The sequence below is a fragment of the Ictalurus punctatus genome, chromosome 8 (assembly GCF_001660625.3).
Source record: "Ictalurus punctatus breed USDA103 chromosome 8, Coco_2.0, whole genome shotgun sequence".
Lineage (NCBI taxonomy): Eukaryota > Metazoa > Chordata > Actinopteri > Siluriformes > Ictaluridae > Ictalurus > Ictalurus punctatus.
In genome coordinates, this window is record NC_030423.2 from 15,626,312 (window position 1) to 15,652,336 (window position 26,025).

General features: G+C 38.9%; 1 protein-coding gene across 1 annotated transcript; it reads left to right on the forward strand.

Moving 5' to 3' along the window:
* The first annotated feature begins 439 nt into the window (after positions 1 to 439).
* Positions 440 to 24,976, forward strand: psd2 (pleckstrin and Sec7 domain containing 2). The gene is made up of 13 exons (XM_053682106.1): positions 440 to 860; positions 9,549 to 9,743; positions 9,828 to 9,908; positions 11,563 to 11,675; positions 14,108 to 14,166; positions 15,561 to 15,650; positions 17,347 to 17,390; positions 17,519 to 17,709; positions 18,849 to 18,919; positions 19,095 to 19,252; positions 19,452 to 19,596; positions 21,130 to 21,273; positions 21,404 to 24,976. Exons 1-13 carry the CDS (start codon positions 811 to 813, stop codon positions 21,608 to 21,610), a joined length of 1,548 nt encoding a protein of 515 aa, XP_053538081.1. The 5' UTR covers positions 440 to 810; the 3' UTR covers positions 21,611 to 24,976.
* The last annotated feature ends 1,049 nt before the right edge of the window (positions 24,977 to 26,025 follow it).

Sequence of the window (26,025 nt, forward strand, 5' to 3'; positions counted from 1 at the left end):
GATGAATGGTCATCGGGAACGACTCGAACCCGAAGACTCGAGACGTGAACTAATCATTTCTGTTTCCGGGGAACAGATGCGACAAATGTGACGTGACAAAAGAACGACTCGGCTCGGGAGGTGAGGTGAACTAACAGACTGCATAGCCTGAACACCCAGCTAAGCAATCAATTAATCATTTGCTATAATATAATACATAATTCGGCCTTGGCTGCATTAGCCTATAGTTTATTTTTTATTCCAAATGTGATCAAGTGTAAGTACTAGATGTGTTGGGGAATTTAACATGTAACATTTTAATTATATTCTGCTGAAATGAACGAAATGACTCGAAAAAAGATTCATTCATTTTGCTGAACGAGATTCAAAGATCCGAGTCAGTAAAATGTTCCGGACTTTCCAACACTATTTATAACCAATCTGGCAACACAGTGGAGTTTAGGACTGTAGTGAGACGTGGGTTATCTAGTTAGACAGAGCCGGATAAGTACGCACATCAATTCTGCTCTACACATCGCGCAAAAACTTTCTGTATCATCGAATTAGTTCATATAAAAGCCTCTCTCTGTGTGTATGTGTAAATATGTCCGTGTATGTCTGTGTGTCCGTCTTTGACTGACACTGACTGTGGATACTATTTGAGCTCCGAAGTTTTTTCCCCATTTTTGGAAAGCCAGTGATTTGTTACCGGAGATCCCGCTTGCTGCTGGTCGCATTTCCACGCCGCTGTAACACGCTGTAAAACTCTGTAACATGGATCTGTTCGTGTGTAACATGGCTGTGTTAGTGTGTGATCTGCGCTGAAACGCGATGTGGAAAGACGAGTATGATGTTCATTTCCACTTTCTGCTCGAGCTGCTGTAAGTACATCCTGTAAAACCTGCACTGTTTCAGTTAGCCATGTAGCACACCCTAATCTCTAGATAAGAAATGGTCTCAAGTCAGGTCAACGTGTAAAGTAATTATTGTCATTATTTAAAAAAAATAAAATAAAAATAAATAAATAATATATATATATATATATATATATATATATATATATATATATATATATATATATATATATATATATATATATTTATATATTCATTAGTAGTAGTAGTAATAATTAGTATTATTATGATCACTATTATTATTATTATTATTATTATTCATAAATAATAATAAAAAATAATATCAACAACAACAATAATAATAATTATTACTATTATTGTTATTATTATTATTATTAATAGGGCACGGTGGCATAGTGGTTAGCACATTCACCTCACACCTCCAAGATGATGATGATGATGATGATGGTAATAATAAGGGCGCACGGTAGCTTCACACCTCCAGGGTCGGGGGTTCGATTCCCGCCGTGGCCCTGTGTGTGTGGAGTTTGCATTTTCTCCCCGTGCTGTGTGGGTTTCCTCCGGGTACTCCAGTTTCCTCCCCCAGTCCATAGACATGCATGGTAGGCTGATTGGCATGTCTAAAGTGTCCGTAGTGTATGAATGGGTGTGTGAATGTGTATGTGATTGTGCCCTGTGATGGATTTGCACCCCGTCCAGGATGTACCACGCCTTGTGTCCCATGCTCCCTGGGATAGACTCCAGGTTCCCGTGACCCTGTAGGATAAGCAGTATAGAAGCTGGATGGATGAATTATTATTATTATTATTATTATTATTATTATTATTATTATTATTATTGTGATTGTTATTTTACCTATTTTTGTTTTTATTCCTGAACTTTCCACTGTATATCTGGTTCTTTGGGAGGATTCAATTCAATATTATAGATTATATAATGTTTTGAGGTTTCTTGACCTTTTATTGGATTCATGGCTGCCATGGCAATAACTAGTCATTAACAACAGAGACATGTATCTCTGTTTAATACAGATGATAAAAATTTCTATTTATCCATAATATAGTCTATATAATCTCTTTATCAAATACACATACCTTGTATCTACAGTCATAAGGCATTTTAACAAGTAAACCTAGCATTATTAATGTCATGATACCATAAAGGTGTCTTACCATACCATACCAGCTGAAGTATCATGATACCAAGTAGTATCAAGACACCATGCAATATTGTGTTAATTCATAATTCAAATATACAAAATGAACCAAATTTACAGAAATACACAGATATAAATAAAAACAGACTAACCAAAATTTCCTCTGAATACTTTATTAATGAGAATGACTAACTGGTTATAGGAAAACTCAAGAACAATCATACAATTGGCAAACAACTAATTCAGTGTGGGGAAATATTTCATCTATTGTTCCCTAGAGCAATGAAATAACGCAAATGGAAAATGTCCTCAGAGTACTAAGAATGAACACATCATTTGGAATAAATAACTGAATTTAGAAACAAACACTTAAATGAAGTGTCATTAACTTTTGCGTATTCTGCAAAAGCAATGGGATGTGTCATTTTAGCGAAAATAATATTAACTGCTGCACATACAACGTTACTTATGGTACTACCGCATTGATGATACTACAGTTTAAAAAGTACAGGGCCATCTGCAGTATTCTAAAGCATTAATACCGTAATACTACTGTGGTACCGGTATACTGTGCAACCCTATTCCTGATTGTTGCCATGCACAGTTTGACAGCCACCATGTACAATGTCCTCCAATGGAAATGCACTACTACTTCTAACCAAATATTATTTGGTAGACAGTTCCCTGCTCATTACTTATGCTGAACTGATAGTGTGTATGGCAGTGGGACAAGTTTAACATGCTGAGCAGTGATGCTGGGATTTTTAAACACCACAGCATCACTGCTGGGTTTGAGAAACGCAGTCTCCCAACAGCAATATCCAGCTATAGACCAGCAGTCATGTGGTCCGAAACTGACAAAAGGAAAAAGGCAGAGAATGATTAACACACTGTGCATGGAAATAAATATCTATCTATAGTATCTTATCCCTGCTGAAAAAAACTATAGAAACCCTCATACAATTTGTAATGGTTTCAATGGGAATTGTATTGGTTTTAATGAAAACTGTAATGGTCCCTGTGGGTCTCCAATGGTAATGTGTTGCCTTCTATTGGTTGCATGTTATGTCTAGTAGACGCCATTAAGAACCAATAATGGTAATGGTTTTAATGATTAGCCCATGGTTTGTAATGGTATTTGCCATTAGAATTTGGTTTATTTTCCAGCAGGGATCGAATAAAGTGGCCAGTAATAGTATTTATACCACAGTTGCTGAATTCTCAAATTCTTGACTGGTCAGAAGGTGTAGATTCCATTTCAGCAGCAGCTCTGACTGTAGTGCCGGCTGTAATTCAAATCATTTTCAGTAGTTTAGTGAAAATATCTCAATCCTTTCAAGCGTTATAGCCATTTAAGTAAAAGTGGCCATGCCCATTTGAAATTTTTGACGTGCACTTGCAAATGTAAATCGAAGCTTCAACATTTTTATTGTTGATAATTATTGATCTAAGTAGTCCAAAGAATTATCCTACTATAGGATTTATTACAGTTGAGCAAAAAACCTAGGACTAATTTGCAAAACTAGGTTTCTGAGATAATCTCAAATATTTAACGAGCGATTTGATTTGACAGCAGTGGTTCTAGAGGCAAAGTTGTTCAGAATCAAAAGATCTAATGTATGATACAAAGAACATGTGTATATCTGAAACACTGAATGATCTTCAATCATTTACACACCATTTATACAGCCATTTTCAAGACCCTACATAAGTTTAGCAAGTTTGGTGAAAATTTCTCATTCCGTTCAAAAGTTATAGCCATTCAATTATAAGTGGCTGCGCCACTTTTGATGTGCCCTTGCGAGGTTAAATCAAAAGTTAAACTTTTTCGATAACTATTGATTTAACATGTCCAAAGTATTGTCCTGCAAAAGTTTTATTTCACTTCTGCAAGAGTCAAATAGGCCTACTAAGTTTCATTCCGCTCAGCCATGGGTAACCTTGTCTAATAGCTACTGAAATTTGATTGGCCGATGGTGCCCATGTTTTTCAGCATACATGCATGTGCTCATAGACAGTGATGGCAACTGAGATAAAGACACTGTAGGCATATTTTGAAGTCAATCGGATCAACGGTTCCATAGTTACAGCCAGTTTCATGTTTTTTTTAGTATTATAGCGCCACCATGTGGAAAAACTGCACCAACTTTTGTGGACGACCAAAGATTGTCCTCAGACATAAGGATACCAAATTTGGTGAAGATATCTCATTTTATTCAAGAGTTATAGCCATTTACGTAAAAGTGGCCATGCCTACTTCCTGTGTTTTCACATATCGTATCTACCTCAAACCGAAAGTTCAAACTTTTTTTGATAAATTTGGTATTGAGACTCTATAGAATCGTGTGGCCCTGGCTTGATCCCGATCGGATGAAAGACTTAGAACTAGTTTGCAAAAGTAGATTTTACAAAAAATCCAAGATGACGGAACGTTTTTATAGGCAGAAATGAGATCGATTATGTAAGTTTTGTTCATCCCAAGGATTCCATAGATATAAGACACCCGAGTCTGTGACGAACGGTTCAAAACTCATGGGCATTTTCTAAACATGCACACTATAGCGCCACCATCTGGCTGATCGAGCCGAAATTTTGTGACGCTGAAGTACTCTGGGGTACTACCTTCCTTACAGTTTGGTCTGCACAATCAATTTTAGGGCGGAATAATAATAAAATAATAATAATAATAATACTTTTTTTTTTTTTAAATCCTTACAATTACAACAGGGTTTCAGCACTTCAGGCTTGAACCCCTAATAAATCAGAATTACAGAAGAGTATGCAGAGTTCAGACAAAAGCCTTTCACCAACTGTAGGATGTGCTAGTATGTAAAAATTGGTTCAGTATTAACAGGACATAACTAAAATGACAGCAGTGTTAGAACTGATACAGAGAGGAATAAAACAGTATATTTGTTGCAGATGTTTTGCCGTAAAATAGCAGCCATCTGCTTTGTAAACAGTAACAGATTAATGTTTTGGATGCTGAGGTCTCTGTTGCCCTTTGCTCCTCTCTACCATTGAAGTGGATCATGTTTTAGTGAACTGACTTATTTTTCTCCATAACTCCTTGCAGAACACTTTCCTGACTGTTTCAAGAGCTTCACAGTTACTTCTAGTCTAACTGTGACAAATTCAATGTTTTTCCTTTTTTTTTTCTTGTGTTTTGCAACACAAGTCTCTGGTTTTAAGCTATGCTGCTTATCCTCTATCACATTCCGCACACCCAAACAGTGATTTTTTTTTTTAAATGTAAGAGGACATGCCAAGCTCCACACCTTTAACCTGACTCACCCCTTGGAGAGGGGGGTAATATGCAACATGCCAGCCAGGGGGACAGTGCTGCCTTCTGAGTCATGGACAAGCAGACTCATGTTTTAATGTGTAACTTCAGGCATATTTAGACATAAGGGAGTGTAATTTTCTCTAAGGAGCTGTGTATTTGAAAAAGTGTCAAGATCGTAATAACCCATGGCCTTAAAAAAAATCTTCTTCAGGCACACTTACCTTTCTGTGGTGTTGCTCCTCAGATTCTTAATTTGTGGTAAATTTGTGAACATTTTCTAGGTTAAAAGTGATGAGTTTCTTGAAATTATTTCATACAATGTCACACAAAAGTCAAATGTTATTAGCTATTACACAAAACAACATACGTATATGAAGCACACAAATTTCAGAATATAAAATTAATTTGAGTTTCTAAAATTCGTTTTTTCAAAAATACCTTAGTAGTGTTATCACAATAATCAGGATTTTGCAGAGTTTTTTTGTGATTGGTGCAGCCTAAAATGCTTGAATTTGCTGCAGCTTTCTTCAAAAAATTGGAATGCAATTTGTAGAGTTTGCTTTGTGCTACATGAATCATGAAATTGAAGTTGCACAAAATTGTTTTGTACAGTGATGCTTATTGGTAACTGAGACCTTTTATCTGTACTCATGTTTGATGCATGTGAATCGAAGAGGGCTTGACTGAATGCGCATTGTGATGACACCACATATCGTGTCTTGGCCCAGATCTGTGGAAAATTTTGAGAAATTGTAAGCTCCTCTGAATATTGCAGCGTTTGCTTGATTTTGCATTCATTTCTGTGATTGCAAAATTGTGAAATCCTGGAGAAACTGAATAATGTCTGTGAGTGTAGTTTACTCCTTTAACATTAAACAGTACATAAATATGAATAATATTTATGTATTGTTTAAAGAACATAACTGTACATAGTTATGATTATGTAATATACATAATGGCTGAGGTAGTCAGATTGTAATATACTGTAAAACTGATCCATGTAGCCATACAAGCTAATAACCCAGACCAGACAATAACTTTTGGACACTTGTCGTACTGATATACAGTAAGTACCATACATTTCATACCAAACAACACCAACTTATCTAAACTAGCTACATTTAATCATACACAAGCTAACAGACATGAAAAGAAGTATCAGAAATCTCAAAGCTACTTTAAAGTTTATGGTGGATTAATGTAACCTGGTAATCATTTACATTTTTATTTAACCATATAATCAAATGACACAAAGAAATTCATTTAGTAATTTTGGTAGATATGAGGTTGGACCGGCTGTTAGCTATGCTGTTAGTTTGACTGTTTCCCTTCACCTTCTTTTAGTTAAAACTGTGATTAAACTACCTGTTTATATTTTTCATTCATTTTTTCATTCATTCATCTTTAGTAAGCACTTTATCATGGGCAGGGCCATGGTGGAAAGTGTATATTTTTTATTTGACAAAATTACAATGCATGAATCATCAGTCAACTACATCCTTTGGCTCTTTGTCTGCATTTGTATTTCTTATATGAACTTTTGCTTGTGAGCATTAATGCAAGCAGTATTGTGAACTCAGAATCAACAACTGAAAAAAATACTCAAGGCCCACTCCATGAAGCGCCGCTAAACCTCTCTCTATGGCCTGTGATGATCCTGTTGAAATGAATAATATTGTTTGTTTGTTTTTTTGCTGTAAAAATGTATTACTTTTTTTAATGCTGTACCTGTCATGTACAGGTATTACAGTAACAAAATAAATCAACGGATATATTATACCTTCATCTATTTTGTAACACATCTGCTTCAAGTTTTTCCTCAATGACATTTGGAGTGATTCAGTATGCAGGCGTTTTACCTCACAGGAAGAGGATATGATCAGCCAAACATGAATTCCGTGGCAAATTCTGGAACAAAACAAACAAGCTATCTCTGAGTTGACATCAGGGCTGAGTTATATCTATCACATTACATTGTACATGACTGACTCATCTAATCAGGCTAAACTGAAATGTTTCATGCATTGCTTAGCAAATAGTGTACTTAGGCCCTGTACATTACAGGAATACTCTAGTGTTTTTGAGCTTAATCTGCATCTACCATATCTCTAGCATATACGCAAACATACCACTGATGAGAACTGACATGATTATTTGTAAAGAGAATGGAAACCTGTTCACATACAATGGGAGTCTATGGGCAATTAAAAAATATTTTTAAAAATTGTCATGAGATTAAATTATTGAAACGTAATATTATAATCTTATGTTTTAACGTAAAACATATTTTAAAGAAAAATGTTTATTAAATCAGCAGTAATTGAATCGCTTTATTTCTCATAAATGTATTAACCCTAAAACTACACTTCCAATATATATAGAATTTTAAAAAAGGACTTTCAGATGTTGAATGCTATTTAATCTTTTATGGTATCACTTCCTGATCTCTCAGGTATAATATATTATTAACAAACAAACAAAAAAAGATGGTCTCATAATGCATTATGCGTCTGAGTTTCTTTGTTTTTGTTAACAATTCATAATGGTAGCTTTAAAGGTAAAGGTAGGTTTAATTAATTATAAAAATGTCCATGATGCCTTATACATTGTATTATACATTATATGAGTATATCATTTATTTTAATATGACCTTTGTAGAATGTGTTATTGGTAAGTGTTTTTGCCTGAAAAACTGCCCCTAGACTTCTATTACAGAGTTTTTAGTAAACAGGTCTTCCAGTCTTTTTTTTCAGTGCAAGGAACTTTCAAAATTCTTGTCTGTGGTAACTGCACATATGTGTGCAAAGGAAAAAGGAAACCTTTTTTTAAAATTTTTTTTTAATAAATATTCCTCTTAGGTACTGTGAGACTTTTGTCTTTCTCAGAGGACTGCCATCTTCCTCATGTGCATCCCAGAGTGCTGAAGTACTGAACCCAGAGTGTTCTCAGCTAACATGGAACATTATCAGATATTCAGTAATGTATTTAACAGGTCCTGTGTTGTAATGTTAGAAAGATATCGTTATGGAAATGTTGAACATTTTGACAACTACATCGGTGAATAAATGTTGTGAGAACATTTGCAAATGTTAAAATATTATCAGAAAACAACAACGACTTGACAGATTAAATGTTCAGGGAACTTGAAGCTCAAAGAACAACAACAATCAGCAAACGTTAAATTGTTGGTTAAAAAGTGTCCTATAACTGGTGTTTGTCAAATCTCTCATATCTCTGATGCCTGGCACAATGCAAGTTTGTGTTTTAACATTGGAATCTGCGCAGTGAAGCTAAACTAAGTTACTTTCCTCTGAGCTTAACCAAATTAAGTCAGTCTCATACACTCTGGCTTCACCCCAGTGGAGCATTTTGCATTTCATTGGAGTATTGGTAGAGGATTGTGGGTAATTTTGCTGAAGAGGCCATCTGCTTAAGAGGAACACAAATTACGCTTCTCTGTCTCAGAACACCAGTATCCGCTGGCACCATGGCCACCAACAGATTACACTGTCGTCTTATTAGGTTTTGGTCTAATGTAATTGCACCAATTGGATTATGCAAAAAAAAAAAAGCCTCTGCATCAGATAATACTGGACATAATTTATGCAGGAAAGCACAAACACATATAAAGGTTAGAAAGCTGACCGGTAAGCATGTGGTGTATGAGCGTGCACTAGGCCCTTCCCTACAGACATTGTAGAGCGAGTGATCTGATGCCTTTTTGAATAAGATCCATTTGGAGTGATTTTTTTTTCACATTGGCTTGATAAAAGTGCACCATTAACTATGCATCAGTTGTCCAATTTCTAAATCATGGCACACACAGTTGAGATATTTTCTCAATGTATATTGTATAAACTTGATAAGCAAATGTATTCATTATTAAAAGCTGTCTGTCACCCCAGTGAAGGAGTCATGGTGGCTTCACATATCAGTTGGGAGAGTGAACTCTGAACACTCCACTGGCCTGAAAGTCATCATTTCAAAAGAACAGAGCATTGCACATGTAATTGCAGTCATCCAGAGCTTAATTATTTCAGTTAGCTGTACAATCAACTTAATGGGAGAGAAAAATTGGACTCTGAATGTCAGATCCCTGCGCAGATTGTAAATGTGATACAATGGCTCTGTATCACTTCTAAATGATGCACATGGCCTAAAATGGCTGTTAACCTTCTCTTTGTGTGGTAATTCTATTGAACCGGCTGTGACGCTTACTTGAAGTCTAATGTGGCCATTTGTGTTGCTGTAGTGATGCCAATCTCACAGATGGCCTGTGCGACTCTGACTCTGAACTGGGCAGCCTGGAGACTTTGGAGAGGGGCAGCACGGATACCCTCGCCAATGGTTGCCGTGCCGACGCAGAGGCTGCCAAGCGACTGGCTAAGCGGCTGTTCTACCTGGAGGGCTTCAAACGGTGTGACGTGGCGCGACACCTGGGAAAGAAGTGAGTGTGTGAACATGCGGATGGGTGACTGCCTGCTTGACGTAAGGGAATACGAAAAGAAAATGATCTCCCTCTCTTTTGCAGTAATGAATTCAGCCAGATGGTGGCGTCGGAGTATCTGAGCTTCTTCGACTTCACAGGGTTGTCCTTAGACAGAGCGCTAAGGTAAGGTCTGGTTTCTTATTTCATGCAGTCTGTTTGATGTCTTGTGCTTTTAGCAGTAGTGGCTCGTCCATAGGGACATGAACACTATCCATTTTATATCAAGTTGAAATACTAATCACTTATTTTGAATGACCAACGATTTACAAAATTCTTGCTATTTGACCGATATAAGCTAGCGTTCTGTTGAGTTGCTCTCCTCTTTAGATGTTGAGCATTCCTGGGGCAGCATGCTCACTGCCCTGTTTAGCACCATAGAGTTATTGTTACACCTATTGGTCATTAGGAGAACTACAACAATTGCTAACAATTGCAGGATTTGTGCTTCCCCATGCTTAAGTGAGAAACAGTAGACAGACAGTTAATGCCAGGGTTGCTAGATTGGGCTTGTTTAAAATGACTCAAAGGCCAGCAAGATCTTGTTTTATAGCAGATAATCTGAATGAAATCAAATTCATTTACGCACAAAGACAAAGTGTAATTGCAGACTGTATGTCTACAGAATAGAGGTCGCCCGATAGTGGATTTTACAGATACCGATATCAAAGTTGGGCAGTACCTGCAGATAACCGATTAATCACCCAACAGCTTTTAAAATTGATATTGGGGCTAATGGTGTGGATTACCACGAGCAAAGATAAGCAAAATTACGTCAAAACCCACTCAAAATGAGCTGCATTGTATACTAGATGGCTGTATGTTGTTGATGTTTAACCGCCTTTTACAGGGCTACACTAAATATCACTAAGTAGTAGACTATAGCTTGAATCAAGTGTGACAGCCACTTCTACCAAAATCTATAGTCACGATCTGTGGCTACGCTTTAGAAAGAATCTTCATGATCTTGGACTTGCTTGTTCTTTCCATTTTACTTTACAAAACATCTAGACATCTGACTGTAAAGGTGCCACAGTTGCTGGCACACAGAGAGTTCAGTTTAGATATTAAGCCTCGCTACTTCCTCTTTTTTTATTTAAGGCATAGTTGTGGGAGAACTTGGCCCTGCTGTCACATGTCTGTCCAACACTGGTGTCTTAGTCATGGTACAAATAGACTTCCCAAATGGAATATTTGCGCTCAGCATTCTGTTAAGCCCACAGCTACCCTGCCTCTCCTACTGCTAAAATGATTGCATTTCAGCTACTGGCTCTTATTACATATAACTGCTTCTTGCATGGACACATTCCAAAATTTCTTCCTATATATTCCTCCTCAGAGTGTGTGATATCTGTGATCAAGGTAATCTGGACCACCTTTCTTTTCTGAAATGAAAAAGTGAGAACAGCTGGCGGCAATCCCTTTTTATGGAGCATTAATGGTATTAAATAACCTACCTGTCCATGTGAGGGATAGTCTTCATTTTTTAAATCCAATTATAAAACTCATTTGGTTTAGCTGACCACATCTCACACTGCTGTAGTGCTTAGTCCAGCCCATATTTTTGACCCTTTCTTTTTTTAAGTCTATCTATCTATCTATCTATCTATCTATCTATCTATCCATCTATCTATCCATCTGTCTATCTATTAATAATTCCCACAAACTAGGGAAATATCCAGACCAGACCTTGTAGACGACCACTAGGTTTTTCTAAGCTCCCCCTCAATCTCATGTCAGTTCCTGTAACTCTCTCCTGATGTTTCTCCTCATGGTACAGGAACTTCCTGAAGGCATTTCCTCTGATGGGAGAAACGCAGGAGCGAGAGCGAGTCCTGGTGCACTTTTCCAAACGCTTCTGTCACTGTAACCCAGAAGCCCTCACCTCTGAAGGCAAGTATCACTACATACATTGATCATGGCTATGGATTATTGCTTATTGAAAGATCCTTGGCAGTCTCTTGAGATGAGCTTACGCTACATCATTGGTCATCAACTGGTGGACCATGGTCAGGATGCAGACGCAGCAAAGCGGCGAGATCATCAGACTGAACCGAATACTTCGATAAAAATACTGCAGTATTTTACTTCAATAAAAATACTGCAGAAGCAAAATGTTAGGCACAAGCTGGATAGTGTTAGCCTGCTAGCTAAGAAATATACAAATGAATGCAAGAAGATGCACAGGAGTGTCTCAGTCTCACCCAGTATATAGCCATGGTTACACCACACCTACACCTCCTGTTACTTGTTTCTGTGCTAATCTTCAGTTCCAGTCGAGCTTCTGCCCTTGAAATTGTCCTTTGTACATACAGCCCCCTCCAAAAGAACTGCAAGTCCAATTCTTTTGTTTTTCTATACACTGAGGACATTTAATTTTGAGATCAAATGATAAATATGAGACGATAGATCGGAATTTCAGCTTTTATTTCCTGATATGTATATATAGATCTCTAGATATCATATTAGAACATGGCACCTTTGGTGGCAGACCACCCATTTTTTAGGTGAGCAAAAGAATAGGAACAAGTAGTTACAGATAGTTAAATTAAAGTAAATAACACTTAATATTTGCTTGCATATCCCTTGCTTGCAATAAGTGCATCAAGCTGACGATCCACTGACATCACCAAACTGTTGCATGCTTCTTCTGTGATGCTTTTCCAGGCTTGTACCACAGCTTCTTTCAGATGTTGATTGTTTTGGGTGTTTCTCCTTTCAGTCTCTTCTTCAGGAGGTGAAATACTGCTCATTTGGGTTAAGGTCTGGTGATTGACTTGGCTAACCCTGATTGAACCTGAAAAAGTCGTTTGTTGTGTTGACAATGTGTTTTATGTCATTTTCTTGCTGCATGAAGAATCCGTCCATCCATTTTGTATACCACTTATACTACTGGGTCGCAGGGAACCTGGAACCTATCCCAGGGAGCATGGGACACAAGGCAGGGTACACCCTGGACAAAGTGCCAGTCCATCGCAGGGCACAATCACATACACATTCACACACCCATTCATACACTATGGACGCTTTGGACATGCCAGTCAGCCTACCATGCATGTCTTTGGACTGGAGGAGGAAACCGGAGTACCCGGAGGAAACATGCAAACTCCACACACACAGGGCTGCGGAGGGAATCAAACCCCCAACCCTGGAGGTGTGAGGGAATGTACTAATAACTAAGCCTGCTGCATGATGAAGTTCCTCCTAATTAAATTGGCTGCATTTCTCGGTAAGTTGGCAGACAAATTGTTTCTGAAGACATCTGAATTCATTCTGCTACTACCAAAATGAGTTACATTATCAATAAAGATTAGTGAGCCTGTTCCAGAAAAAGACATGCAAGCCCAAGCTATGACACTAACTTCACCATGCTTGACCAATGAGCTTGTATGTTTTGGCTCATGAGCAGATCCTTGCTTTCTCCATTTCTCCTTTCCATCACTTTGGTATTTCTTTGTGAATTCCAGTCTGGCTTTCTGATTCTTACTGCTGATGAGTGGTTTGATCTTCTGGAATGGTCTCTATATTTCTGCTCTCTCAATATTCTTTGAATGGTGGTTTGTGATACCGTCACCCCTGATCTGTGGAGGTTGTTGGTGATTTCACTAACCCTTGCTTTTGGGTTTCTCTCTACAGCTCTCACAGTGTTTCTGTCATCAACTGCTGTTGTTTTCCTTCGCCGACCTGTTCCATTTCTGGTTGTCAGTACACCAGTGGGTTCTTTCTTTTTCAGGACATTCCAAATGGTTCTGTTGGCTATGCCCAATGCTTATGTAAAGGCTCTGATCGATTTTCCCTAAGCTTTAAAATGGCTTGCTTTTCTCCCATAGACAGCTCTCTGGTCTTCATTGGGTTTATTTTCATTGGGTTCATTGGGTTCATTTCATTGGGTTCATTGGGTTTACCCTAATTTCTCCATCTGGGGATTAATTAAGTATTATCTTATTATCATATCATATCTTATCACAAATACAGTCTGCACTTTTGAAACCCAGGGGTCAAACCAAGAGTAGACATTCAGAATCCTTTAAACGATCAATCTATCAGGGGACACAGGCAACAAGAAACACCTGTCAGCAACATGTTCCAATATTTTTGATGAATGAAAAAATGGGTTCAAACAAAAGATGCCACTTTCAAAGTTGTTTAACACATCGAGATGTTAATATCAGGAAATGAAAGATGAGATTCTGATCTGCCATCTCATAAGTGTCTTCAGTGTATAGCAGAAACAAAAGAACTGGTCTTGCCTTTCCAATACTTTCAGAGAGGACTGTACAGTGTACTAATATATTTTCATGTACATTTGTTCTTTCTATTTACAGATGGAGCCCATACACTGACCTGTGCTCTAATGCTTCTGAATACAGACCTGCATGGCCATGTATGTATATAAACACATGGACACACACACAAACACACACGCACACAATAAAATAGTGGTGGGTGATATAGCAAAAATATATCATGTCACCTGAATACATTTTCACTATACACAATATGCAGTATATCATTTGTTAGTCAGCCAGTCAGCAACATTTTAAAATGAGGAAAAGAAGGATAACCGGCATAAAATACATTTTAAATCAGGTGCAATTAGCAGACATACCACAGACTCTGTAGTATTTCTGTTTGTGCTAATGAGTTTATTACACACAGCATCTCCTCGTTTAGTCCCTGAGACGCAGCACTTTGTAATAATTGCATATGTAACATATGGAAATGCAGCCAAAACATTTGATTTAGTTCCATGTACTGCATAATTACTGTCTTTGGATGATGGGTGGAAACACACAGCAGTAACTGTGTATGCTAATGAGCTTCTTATTTAATCTAGAGAGTGTATGGTAGTGATGTGATGTGAAAAACAGTATGTTTTAAAGCCTCACCCTTTACTGCATGTCCCTCAAGTTCCTATTAATTTCTATTCATTTTAAGTATTCAGCATAGTTATTGTTTATTGTTCGTTCTTTATACTAGACATTGGCAGAGACATATTATGAATATTTGGCAACAAATCAGTAACATACTGATTGTACATGTCTTTTTAGTTTTCAGCTAGTTAACTATGACTGATGTGGAGAGCAAAGTTCACTGTAGAATCCCTTGAATGTCAGAAAACAACTTATGGACAGCGCTAAAGCTTTCCTGTTTTAGTTCGATTCCCCAGCAGTTTGAAATATTAATTCTGACCCTGTGATATTTTCTCCCCCTTTTAAAATCTGCTGTCCCTCTAACACACTCCTGTCTCCCTGTTTCTGACTTCTATTCCCTAATACAATTCCACCTCATTCCATGGTTGCTGTTATGATCAGGTGGTAAGTGCAACTCTTTCTACGCTGACTCTATATTTCTCATTTCTCACAATACCTTTTTTCTCCATTTATCATTTGTGTTAACCACACATGAGGCAAAATCACTTCCAAGACTATATAAATATTACATTTAGAATACACACCATCTTGTTTCTTTGTTTGCTGTGTAAGATGGTTGATATTAGAGCATTTTTTCATGTTGTGGATCCAACAAAATGGTGAAATTTTGAGAATGCTTGCGTGGTGTGTGCACTGTGTGTATTTGTTTGGCAGCGACACACTACTGCCGTCTGGTGGTGGTGGGTGTAAATACTGACCTATCAGTTTCCTTCCATCTTTTTACATCTTCATGACTTACAGTTACTGTGTCATCAGTCACATTAAACTATTACAAATGCAACACAATACCTGTTACATAGTAACATAAAAAATGTAAGAATGACATTCTGCTTGGTTGTTTTAGAACATCGGGAAGAAGATGTCCTGCCAGCAGTTCATTAGCAATCTGGATGGTCTAAATGATGGAAAAGATTTTCCCAAAGAATTACTCAAGGTATTGAGCACAAAACTGAGATTGTGTTTAAAGATGCAGGTTGCTTTCATTGTACACTTAAAGGAAAAATCCACCCTGAATGACTTGCCTATTAATCTTTATCATTATAATGGCATCCAAGATTAATTTAGTATTGAAATGAGTTGACATCTTTAGTATAAAATCCCCATGAAATCAAAATAGAAAATAGTTTTGTGGCTTTTAGTATGAATATGTTAATCTTAAGGTTATCTATAAGCAATTGTGCTCCAAAACAATGATAACATTCACATTTAAAAGATATAACATGCATTCAAAATGTACAGTCTCTCTCTACCACTGATACGGATCAACAATTTTGATGACATCATTCTGCTCTTCAGCTTCTCATCAGATTTTCTGCCCAATCAAATGCTGTCTAGAATCTGAAGTGTCCCGCCCTCAACATTATAAAAATCGTCTTGCTGATCGGGAGAAATCATATCAGCAAGCATGAGTCGTAAATGTGTCTTTGGCTGTTCGAACGCACACGTTCTATTCAGTGTTAAAACTGTAAGTTGTTAAGAACGAAATGACGTGAATTCATTCACTCCGAAGAAGGAGCTGTTTGTGCCAGCTCACAGCTCACCAATTTTGGGATGTTTGCTGTGGGGTTTGCAAGCTACCTTCAATTGGCATAGACGGACGTACCTACCCTTAACACTGTAGCAGAATCGCATCCAAGGTTCTAACTGTCAAGTATGGGTTAACCCAGGCTGTGAGGCAAGCTAAACGCTATTGGCTATTTAAAAATGGGGAGGAGCCACTCGATATGTCCCACCCTTACTGCGTGTTTCATTGGAAATTATGTCAACACATCGAATAATGCTGCCAGTTGCAAGGCAATTCACGATGACTTTAATCTTATTTTTATATGTTGGCCTAATTTTCATTTGGTGGTTAATGGTTTCCTACCTTACCTAGAATGTCATGTGACTACCTGCTGATAGTGGCACAGTCGTGATTTAGCCCTTGCTACATCTCTACCTAAAGAGAGAGATGCAGCAGTGCTTTAGTCCTTTAATCTGTCCAGCTCTTTCCTCATCTCTACACTCTGCTCAAACATATCAGGTTCCAAAGCTTCAACTTTCATGCTAATATCACCATCAGCGCTGTCGTGCTCATCATCTTGTAGATCGCTAATTAGCTGAGTTGAGTCTCTGTCGTAACTCAGCACAACTGTATCATGTTGCTGCATTGCGTTTTAGATCTTTGAGTCCAACGTTAGCTGTCTGTCATGCCTCCTCTTCTGCTTTGGATTTCACATTAAAATGACATTGAACAGCACTGGAAACTGAGGAGTTAGGGAAGAAAAAGCACAATGTTTTTAAGAGAAAAAAGCAAAATCTTGTCATTATCGCTTATTTTTAAGTTGAATTGTTTCTTTTTAAACACCATTGAACACCTGCACTAGCAATGTCACACTGTGACATCGGCTCAGCAGACAACCATTATCTGCAAAGAGGAATAACAAGAATACATCACCATCCAACAATCACAGCACATGAACACATCATAAATATTTCAATCTAAACATATTAATGTGTTTCAGGGTGGACTTTTCCTTTAAAGACATGCTGTATATTTATCTCATAGATTGTATGCTATATTTTTGTATAGCTTTGCGTTGAATGCAGCATCCATCTAACGCCAGGCCTCGCCTCTCTTTCTGGCTTAGGTGCTGTATAATTCAATAAAGAACGAAAAGCTAGAATGGGCCATGTGAGTATCTGCTCTGTGTGTGGATTAGGAAATGCACTGTGTATAGAACTAACATTTCCTAGCTGCAAGGATGATAAACTGAGGAAGTCTGTAGCTGTGGATGTCTGTAACTTCATCTCCATTTGCAGTGAGGAAGAGGAATTGAGGAAGAGTCTGTCCGAGCTGGTTGAGGACCAGTGTGAGGCAGGGGGCAAGCGGGTCGTTAGGGTAACGGATGGTAGTAACCCTTTTATTGCCATCCCACTCCTGCTCAATGCTGCCACGTACAAACACGGAGTCCTGACCCGTAAGAGCCATGCAGATATGGACGGGAAACGCAGTGAGTGTTTCAGACAGGAAGAAAGAGTTTAATATTCACAATATGTGCAGGTGTGCGTGTGTGTGTGTGTGTGTGTGTGTGTGTGTGTGCGTGCAAATGTATAGTGTGACTGTTTGGTGCTCCACTTCTGAAATATGCGACAAATTGCTGGTGTTGGCAGAACAACTTCTGTTGATATTTAATGCCTAGTATAATTTTTTTTGAACACACATAGTTGACACCAAAGAACCAACATCTGCTCTGAAAAGTTGCACTCAAGCATATTAAATAGATTTTCACTCATGGTTTAGATGCATGTGCGGTAGGGATGTAACTGAATATGAATTAATCAGATTGAAGAGATAATGTGTTTTAAACAGACACAAATACAGACATGAATAGTGATGACATATCCATCTGTGGCCAGGGAGCAAAACTGGCCATGCTCTCTGTGGGAGATGGATGACGTACCCTCTCCCCTGTCAATCACAGCAACGCTTGAAAATCAGTGGCGTCTGTGTGCAGAAGAGGGCTGATAGTAGCAGTAGCAGTGTAGCCAGCTAGAAGAAAACAAGGAAGCATGTGTTAGCGCTCCTCGTCAGCACAGTACGCATGCACCGTGGTTCTCTCGTGAACGTGTGTCAGAGATCTATGCGGAAGTCAAAATATTTTGTGAATAAAGATGTCATTTTAGGTGGGGGTTTTGCGCACACAAAGCATTCGTATCACTTCATAAAATTGGGATTAAACCACTGGTGTCACACGGATTACTTTTACGATGCCTTTATGAATTTTATGGAGCTTGAAAGTTTTGGAGGGACAGAAATCCTACATATGTCTTTAGTAAGCAACTTGCCGTTGAAGGGCCCCGGCTCTCGGAGGTAACTGTCTCAATGACTCAATATGATATAAGACCTAATTAGATTAATTAGGTGTGCTTAGCTGAGTTGGCACACTGGTGAGTGAGATCCTGGGCTTCCAGTATGTGGAGGAGATAGCAGGGATATTCCTCGTAGCTTGTAGGATATGGCGTCTGTGATCAACCCCAGCCATTAGTAAAATGCATCCTTAACTAAGTAACTACCTTTCTCTGTCTCGCTCCTTCTCTCTCGCTCGCTCTGCATCTGTCTCTCTCTGCCTCACTCTATTCCTCTCTGCAGCCCCGAGAGGACGGCGAGGCTGGAAGAAATTCTATGCTGTGTTGAAGGGCATGATCCTCTACCTGCAGAAAGTATTTTACACATAGCCACCCACACACACACACACACACACACACACACACACACACTGACACTGACTTTGTCTCTTCCTCCTCTTCATTTCTACATTGCACACAAACACTGCTGCAACATGACCCAGCTTATGAAACCCATTCAGTGCTTGCTTTGTCTCCCTCTTGTGTTGAGGACGAGTATAAGCCTGATAAGGACCTGTCTGAAGTGGACCTGAAAAATGCAGTGCGCGTGCACCATGCTTTGGCCACCAGGGCCTGCGACTACAGTAAGAGACCCAATGTTCTCAAGCTCAAAACATCAGACTGGAGAGTCTTCCTCTTCCGGGCGCCGTAAGTTCAATACTGCTTTTAATTTAGCTCAGGGAGGGAATTATTAACACGGTTATATTTTTATATTGTATATATATATGTAATATGCTATGTTTTTAATTTGATTTTTTTTAATCCATTTTCGTATTACACTCAGTCAGCTATATTATTGTTAAAAGTACACAAGTAAGTGTGTCTGTGTGCCTCATTGTCTGTGTAGGAGTGAGGAGGAGATGATGTCATGGATCTTCAGGATCAATTTGGTGGCTGCTCTGTTCTCTGCTCCTGCATTTCCTGCTGCCATAGGTTCTATGAAAAAGTTCAGCAGACCTCTGTTACCATCATCTACAACCAGGTTCAACCAGGTACACCCATTCATAAGGCAGTACACTACAGGTTCAGATAGAAATGACAGTGCCAGAGATTATGACAACGCACGCTTCTGGGTTGTCAAACTTTTGTTTACTTTATACACCTCTGTTTTGTTAGGGGTTATGTCATGTTTCGGCCCCTGTACTGTTATTGGTTGCGTCCCTAAATAGTCTCACCTGTTCTGTGTTTAGTCTTGATTAGTTTTTGTATTTTAAACCCCTTGTGTGTGTCTCTCTGCCTTATATTTCGCTGCCTGAATGTTACAGAGCCGTTTGTTTCCGTGTTTGCTTCCTCGTGTTTTGATCTCGTTTTTGGTTTCTTGTTTTGTGTTTCTGGATTTCCCCCGTTGTCTCTGTTTGTACATTGTCTGATGCTTGCCTGTTTTAGGACTTTGATTTTGGATCTCAATTTGGATTTGTCTGCCTGCCTTATTTTACAACCACAATTCCAAAAAAGTTGGGACGCTGTGTAAAATGTAAATAAATGTAAATAAAAACAGAATGCAATGATTTGCAAGTCTCATTAACCTATATGTTATGCACAATAGAACATAGAAAACATATCAAATGTTTAAACTGAGGAAATGTACCATTTTAAGAAAAAAACAAGGTAACAGCGATTTACTCTCATTGGCAAGTGAGATTTGGATCGACAGCTCCCTAATCTGGAAGTAAAGAATGCCACACTGTGCCACTCCTGAGAGCTCATCTCGAAAAAATTGTCATATGAGACTACCCAAACCTCAAATATTAATTATGAACTAATATACTGACTAAGTAAGTAAGGAAGTAAGTAATTTCCACTACAAAGTACAAACACTATAACTATACAGAGAACCGCATCCAGAACACTCTCCAAACTTCGCACCACTTTAGTCTCTACTTCCAGGTCAGGGAGCTGTTGATTCACCTCTCACTAGCCAATGAGAGTAAAGCACTGTTAAGCCCCGCCCAGACTAGAGGTTTGTGCCAGAATGGCGAGCGTAAACGAAAACTCTGGCAGCGCATTCATAAACCATGGTTAGTGAAAACGAAGCTTAGAAATCTGCTTACAGAGAACGCTGTTTATTTGAATACCATGTTAAATTTTTGCCACCGAGTCCATTGTTTTCAGTTTCAGAGTGTCTTTCTTCTTTCTCATTGAGTACTTTTGTTCGTTTCTTGAAAAGTTACATTCAGTACTTTTGGCACAAATTTAATTCCATGCTAATCACGGCTGTCTGAGTTCATGTATAAGGACGCGGGCGGGTGGTACTTTCCTCTGAGTGTTACATTGCACTGTGACGCAGCATGAGCAGCATTTTGAAAAGATGTGACTTTTGTGTGTCTCAGAGGAAGCAATTGTTAGCCTTCACACTCCCCCATTTTTAGCTGTTATATAGGGGAGAGCTGTTGCATGGGAATTGACATGAAACCAAACTGGGGAAAATTTCTAATGAATTTTGAAATGAAAATAAGTGTGTGTGTGCGTGTGTGTTTGATGTCTCCAAACCCCCCTTACATGGTTGTACTGGCACGTCTGTGCAGGAGGAGCAACTGAAATGTCATGAGAGCAAGCTGAAGCAGATCTCCCTAGAGGTGGAGGAGCACAAAAGGAATCCACCAGAGCTCACACCCAAGAGCAAAGAGTCAGAGGAGTACCGCATCAAAGAACACTACCTTACATATGAGGTCAGCACCTCTCATATATTTACCTTAAATGTCTTGATGCCAATATAATACGCAGAATCCTGTGTTTCTGAATGCGTCTCCTGTGTGTCCGGCATACATTCATCACCACTTTGTGTGTGTGTCTGTGCAGAAAAGCCGTTATGAGACGTATATCAACCTGCTGCAGGCCAAGTTGCGCGTGGGAAGTGACGACCTGGATAAAATTGAGGCCAGTGTATTCAGTGTAGACAGCAGAGACAGCCACATGCGCAAAACCCAATCCAGTCCCTCCATCAGCCATGCTCAAGGACTCAACGGACGAGCCGCTCACAAACACACCTCAGAGAGCTCTAACTGAACGCTCATCGAAGGGTCAATGAACCTTTGACCTCCGTCTGAGACACAGTTGAGATGGCAGTGGACGACTGAGATGGTCTGCCACTTTGGAAAAAGGAGAGACACATGAACGTAGCATTAAAACGTCCTTATTATTTCAATGCACAGTAAAGTAGGATTATTGTAAGTATTATTAGTATTATTATAACAACATTTTAATACCGAAGTGAACGTCGTGCCAAAAAGGAAATACAGAAGTAAACGGAGACCGAGGCTGTATTAGAGGACCATGTTTGCATCACATGACTGCAGTCGATTTTGACAGCACATGGCAGTTTCCTGTGATGGTCCATGAGATGCACTATGATCCCAAGGCTGATTTTACTGTGATGTCTGGAGAACACTTACTGCAGCATCATGGGGCACCTTTCCTGATGTCAGTATAAAGTAACTGTGACATCATCACTTGTTTCTGGAGTGTATTCTTTACAAGGTGGAGACTCAAAGTGATGGCGTGATGCCACATGTCAACGATGAAGCCATAACACATTTATGGTGACATCTCAGTGTTTAAGTCCAAATTGTCCGTTGTGTATGAATGGGTGTGTGAATGTGTATGTGATTGTGCCCTGTGATGGATTGGCACCCTGTCTAGGGTGTACCCCGCCTTGTGCCCCATGCCTCCTGGGATAGGCTCCAGGTTCCCCGCGACCCTGATGGATAACTGGTATAGAAATTTTATGGATGGATGGACCTTAGTGTTTGACTAGTCCGTATGTAGAATTGGCTTCCTGACTGACTTTTTTTTTTTTTTTGCGTGACATGTAGCATTTGGCTTATTCGCGAGGCCTTTTTGATGTCTCAGCCTCAGTAGCTGTTTTAAGGGCTCTGTCACATGCTGAGGTGTTTGTTCAGATTCATATGAGCTGTCTACAGTATGATGCAAATGTCCCCATTATTTATTATGTCATATTTATTTATTGTAAAGTTTCTTTTCTGAGCCATCACAATGGACTCACAATTTATCTCAGTTGATTTTATATATAATCTCAGTTCTTTTTCAGTGGAGCTACCTGCTTGGGGTGGTAGAGAACCCAAATGTGCGGTTCTTGTTCACAGTATCATAAAAGAAGACAGGGTATATGATGGAAAACAGGAACAGAAAGTATTGGAGTGTGTGTATGTATGTACGTGTGTAACAATGAGAGAAAGAGAGGAAAAGAAAACAGACTGAAAGTGAGTTAAAGTCATACTGCAGTGTTTAACCTAATCTCTGTCTAATGCATCTGTAGCATATGTATGCTTTCCACAGACAAGAGTTTCAGAGTGGTTAGCACATTTGCATTGCACCTCCAGGGTTGGGGGATCGAATCCCCCTCTGCGCAATGTGCGCTTAGCTTGCATATTCACCCCATGATTCAGATGTTTCCTCTGGGTACTCTGGTTTCCTTCCACCGGTCCAAAGACATGCGTTGTAGGCTGATTGGCATTTCCAAATTGTCTGTAATGTGTGTGTGATTGTGCCCTGCAATGGGTTGGCACCTAATCCAGGGTGTCCCTTGTCTTGTGATGCAAGTTCCTTGTGATAGGCCCCCTGTGATACTGTGTAGGATAAGTGTTACGGAAAATTGGATGGAGGCTCTGTGATTAAGGCTTTGGGCTACTGATCAGAAGCTTGTTAGTTCAAATCATTACACAGCAGCAATGCTATGCAACAAAGTGACTCGTTAAGTTATTAATTTCCAACGAGCACTGGCAATTTCCGGTGACAGGAGACAAATCAACCATTAGCAACACAAAATAAAGTGGCAAGCGAAGCAACAAAGTTAAGGTAAAAGAGAAGCAAAGCAATTTGGTGACTACTATTGGTGTGCATATCGCACTACTCTGGCTCTACCAGTGAAATCATGGCATCTGGCAGAAAGACTAATGATCAATAAGTTGATTAAAAAAGAAATCAGTAAAGCAAAGATCAATAAACCAAGATTACATGTAATTGATCAGCATAGAAGAATTTGAATGATGCACAGCAAAAAATTTATGTTTTTATATACACAGATCAGCCATGACCTTAGAACTACTGAGAGGTGAAGTGAATAAAATTGTGTTGACTTGGCCTCCAAATTCCCCAGATCTCAATCCAATTGAGCATCTGTGGGATGTACTGGCCAAACAAGTCGGATCCATGGAGGCCCCATCTCACAACTTACAGGACTTAAAGGATCTGCTGCTAATGTCTTGGTGCCAGATACCACAGCACACCTTCAGAGGTCTTGTGGAGGCTATGCCTTGACAGGTCAGAGCTGCTTTGTCAGCACAAGGAGGACCTACACAATATTAGGCAGGTAGTTTTAATGTTATGGCTGATCAGTGTATTTTATGCAAGTGGAACAATATAGTAAATCCAGTTACAGACACTTTCCCTGTCATGATTTGTGGTATTCAAGTGCTCTGTCAATTCTGGTAACCCCAGATACTTCCCTCTGAATAAAGTAGTCTAACAGATGAAATAAACAGCTAAATTTCCAAATATAATCGACTCCAGATGTAATAAAAAATGTTCTACAAAAATACATGTTCTGCATAAATATTTAATGACTGCCTAAAATCCCTAAAATCTGCCCTTCATTAATTTTCTATTAATTCCTTTTGAGTCATCTCATGTCTTGTCCATGGTGTTTACACATATGCTACAGATGCTGGAGATGAAGATTACAATAAGTGAAAAAAACCACTGGAGTATTCCTTTAAGTGCTATGTCAAAGTGCAACAGGGAAGAAGATTTCTATATGCTTGAAAGTGACGCGGGAGTCGTAGTCTTCTCGCAGCGGACCAAAAGAAGCCTTCCCAACAAACATGAATAGAGCCTGAAGCAGCAGGACTGCAAATTCAGACCAAGATATCTACTCATATCTACATCACGCACTGTAGCTTAATGGACTAAATGATACAAATCTGTTCAAATGCATTATTATGCTGTAAATCACTACCGTGTACATGGGATCAGCGTTATGTTTGCAGACGAGGACTGCTAACGGCACTATGTCTACACTTAGCTCTTCAGCAGCGGCACAGTGAACCCCGGTGTCTCTACCCATGCCCATGGTACAGACTTTGTGTGTTTGAGCAAGTGCAAGTAGATTTTTCTAGTGCAGTTTTGATGCATGATGACAGTGAGAGTGAGAAAATGAGCTTGTGGCTCTTGCACTGCTATATATGAAATAACATAAAGAGCTGCAATTTTATACACTCTTTAGTAACTGCTTTCATAAACTGACTTCCCTATACTTGTCGCTTTGGCTGTTGTGCTAACTATGATTTTCCCCAATGTTTAGGGTAGAACACAATGCTGTTGTAATAAAAAAAGATTGTGATGATTATTTTATAATTTCCCCTGCTCCGTTGGCATATTTCCTCATAACTCACCCATTTGTTCCTGATAAAAATGGAAAGAACTGATTGGTTCACTTGATTCGATGCTCTATGCTGCTCTGCAGCTCACAGCACAGTTGAACACAGTGGACAAGAGCAGCAAAAAAGCTGACGATCATTAGTTAGCTAGCAAAAAAAAAAAACACAACAGTTAGCCATTAGCAAATTATCAACTCATGCCTGGGGGACATCACCAGCTTGGCCAGACAACACACTCTAAGCAAGCAAGCAAATGATAATCAGCTAAAAATACAGAGACAGTCAAAGAAATTGGGCACTACAGTCAACTAGGCTTGAGAGACTAAAGATGGTTGAGCAAACGCACACTGTTAATAAACTTGCCAGCTAACAATAGCATTGAAGAAATGCCATTATTAGCTGTACGCATTCTACAGAACATGTTTTGTGAGAACAGCCCCAGCAACTTCCTTGAAAGTGTCGAGGAAATTGGTTTTTCGCAATTTTCTCAATACAGAGCTATTTTTATCTGTGGTAAATAGAAATATACTACAAATGTGGTAGCTAGAGATTAAGTTTACATTACATTACTCATTTAATCCTATGTTAAAGTAAAAGAGTGAAGACAATGATTTTTATATTCTCAAAAATGATGACTCACAAGCTAGAAGCTTTCCCAACAAACAGGAAGAAGCAGGACTGCAAATTCAGACCATGAAAAATTGGGAAAACAAACTGATAGCAAACTTACCAGATAATGGTAGCTATCCAACCAAAAACACCTGATGGAGCATGAAACTCTGGAAGTCCAGAAAGGCCATGAGAAATCCAGAAAGGCCATCTCTGTGAGAAAACGTTATGATCTCGAGAAAACACATAGCTGTTAACACTTTCCATTTTGAATACATCTCCAGTGCCCAATTGTGATTGGATTTTATACATCATTTCTAATGGAAGTGTGTCATGCACATTTGTTACATTAGTCTTACACTGCATTTGTTTTCAGGCAGAAATATCCCGTGAATCCTATCCCCAAACTGTTGCCAC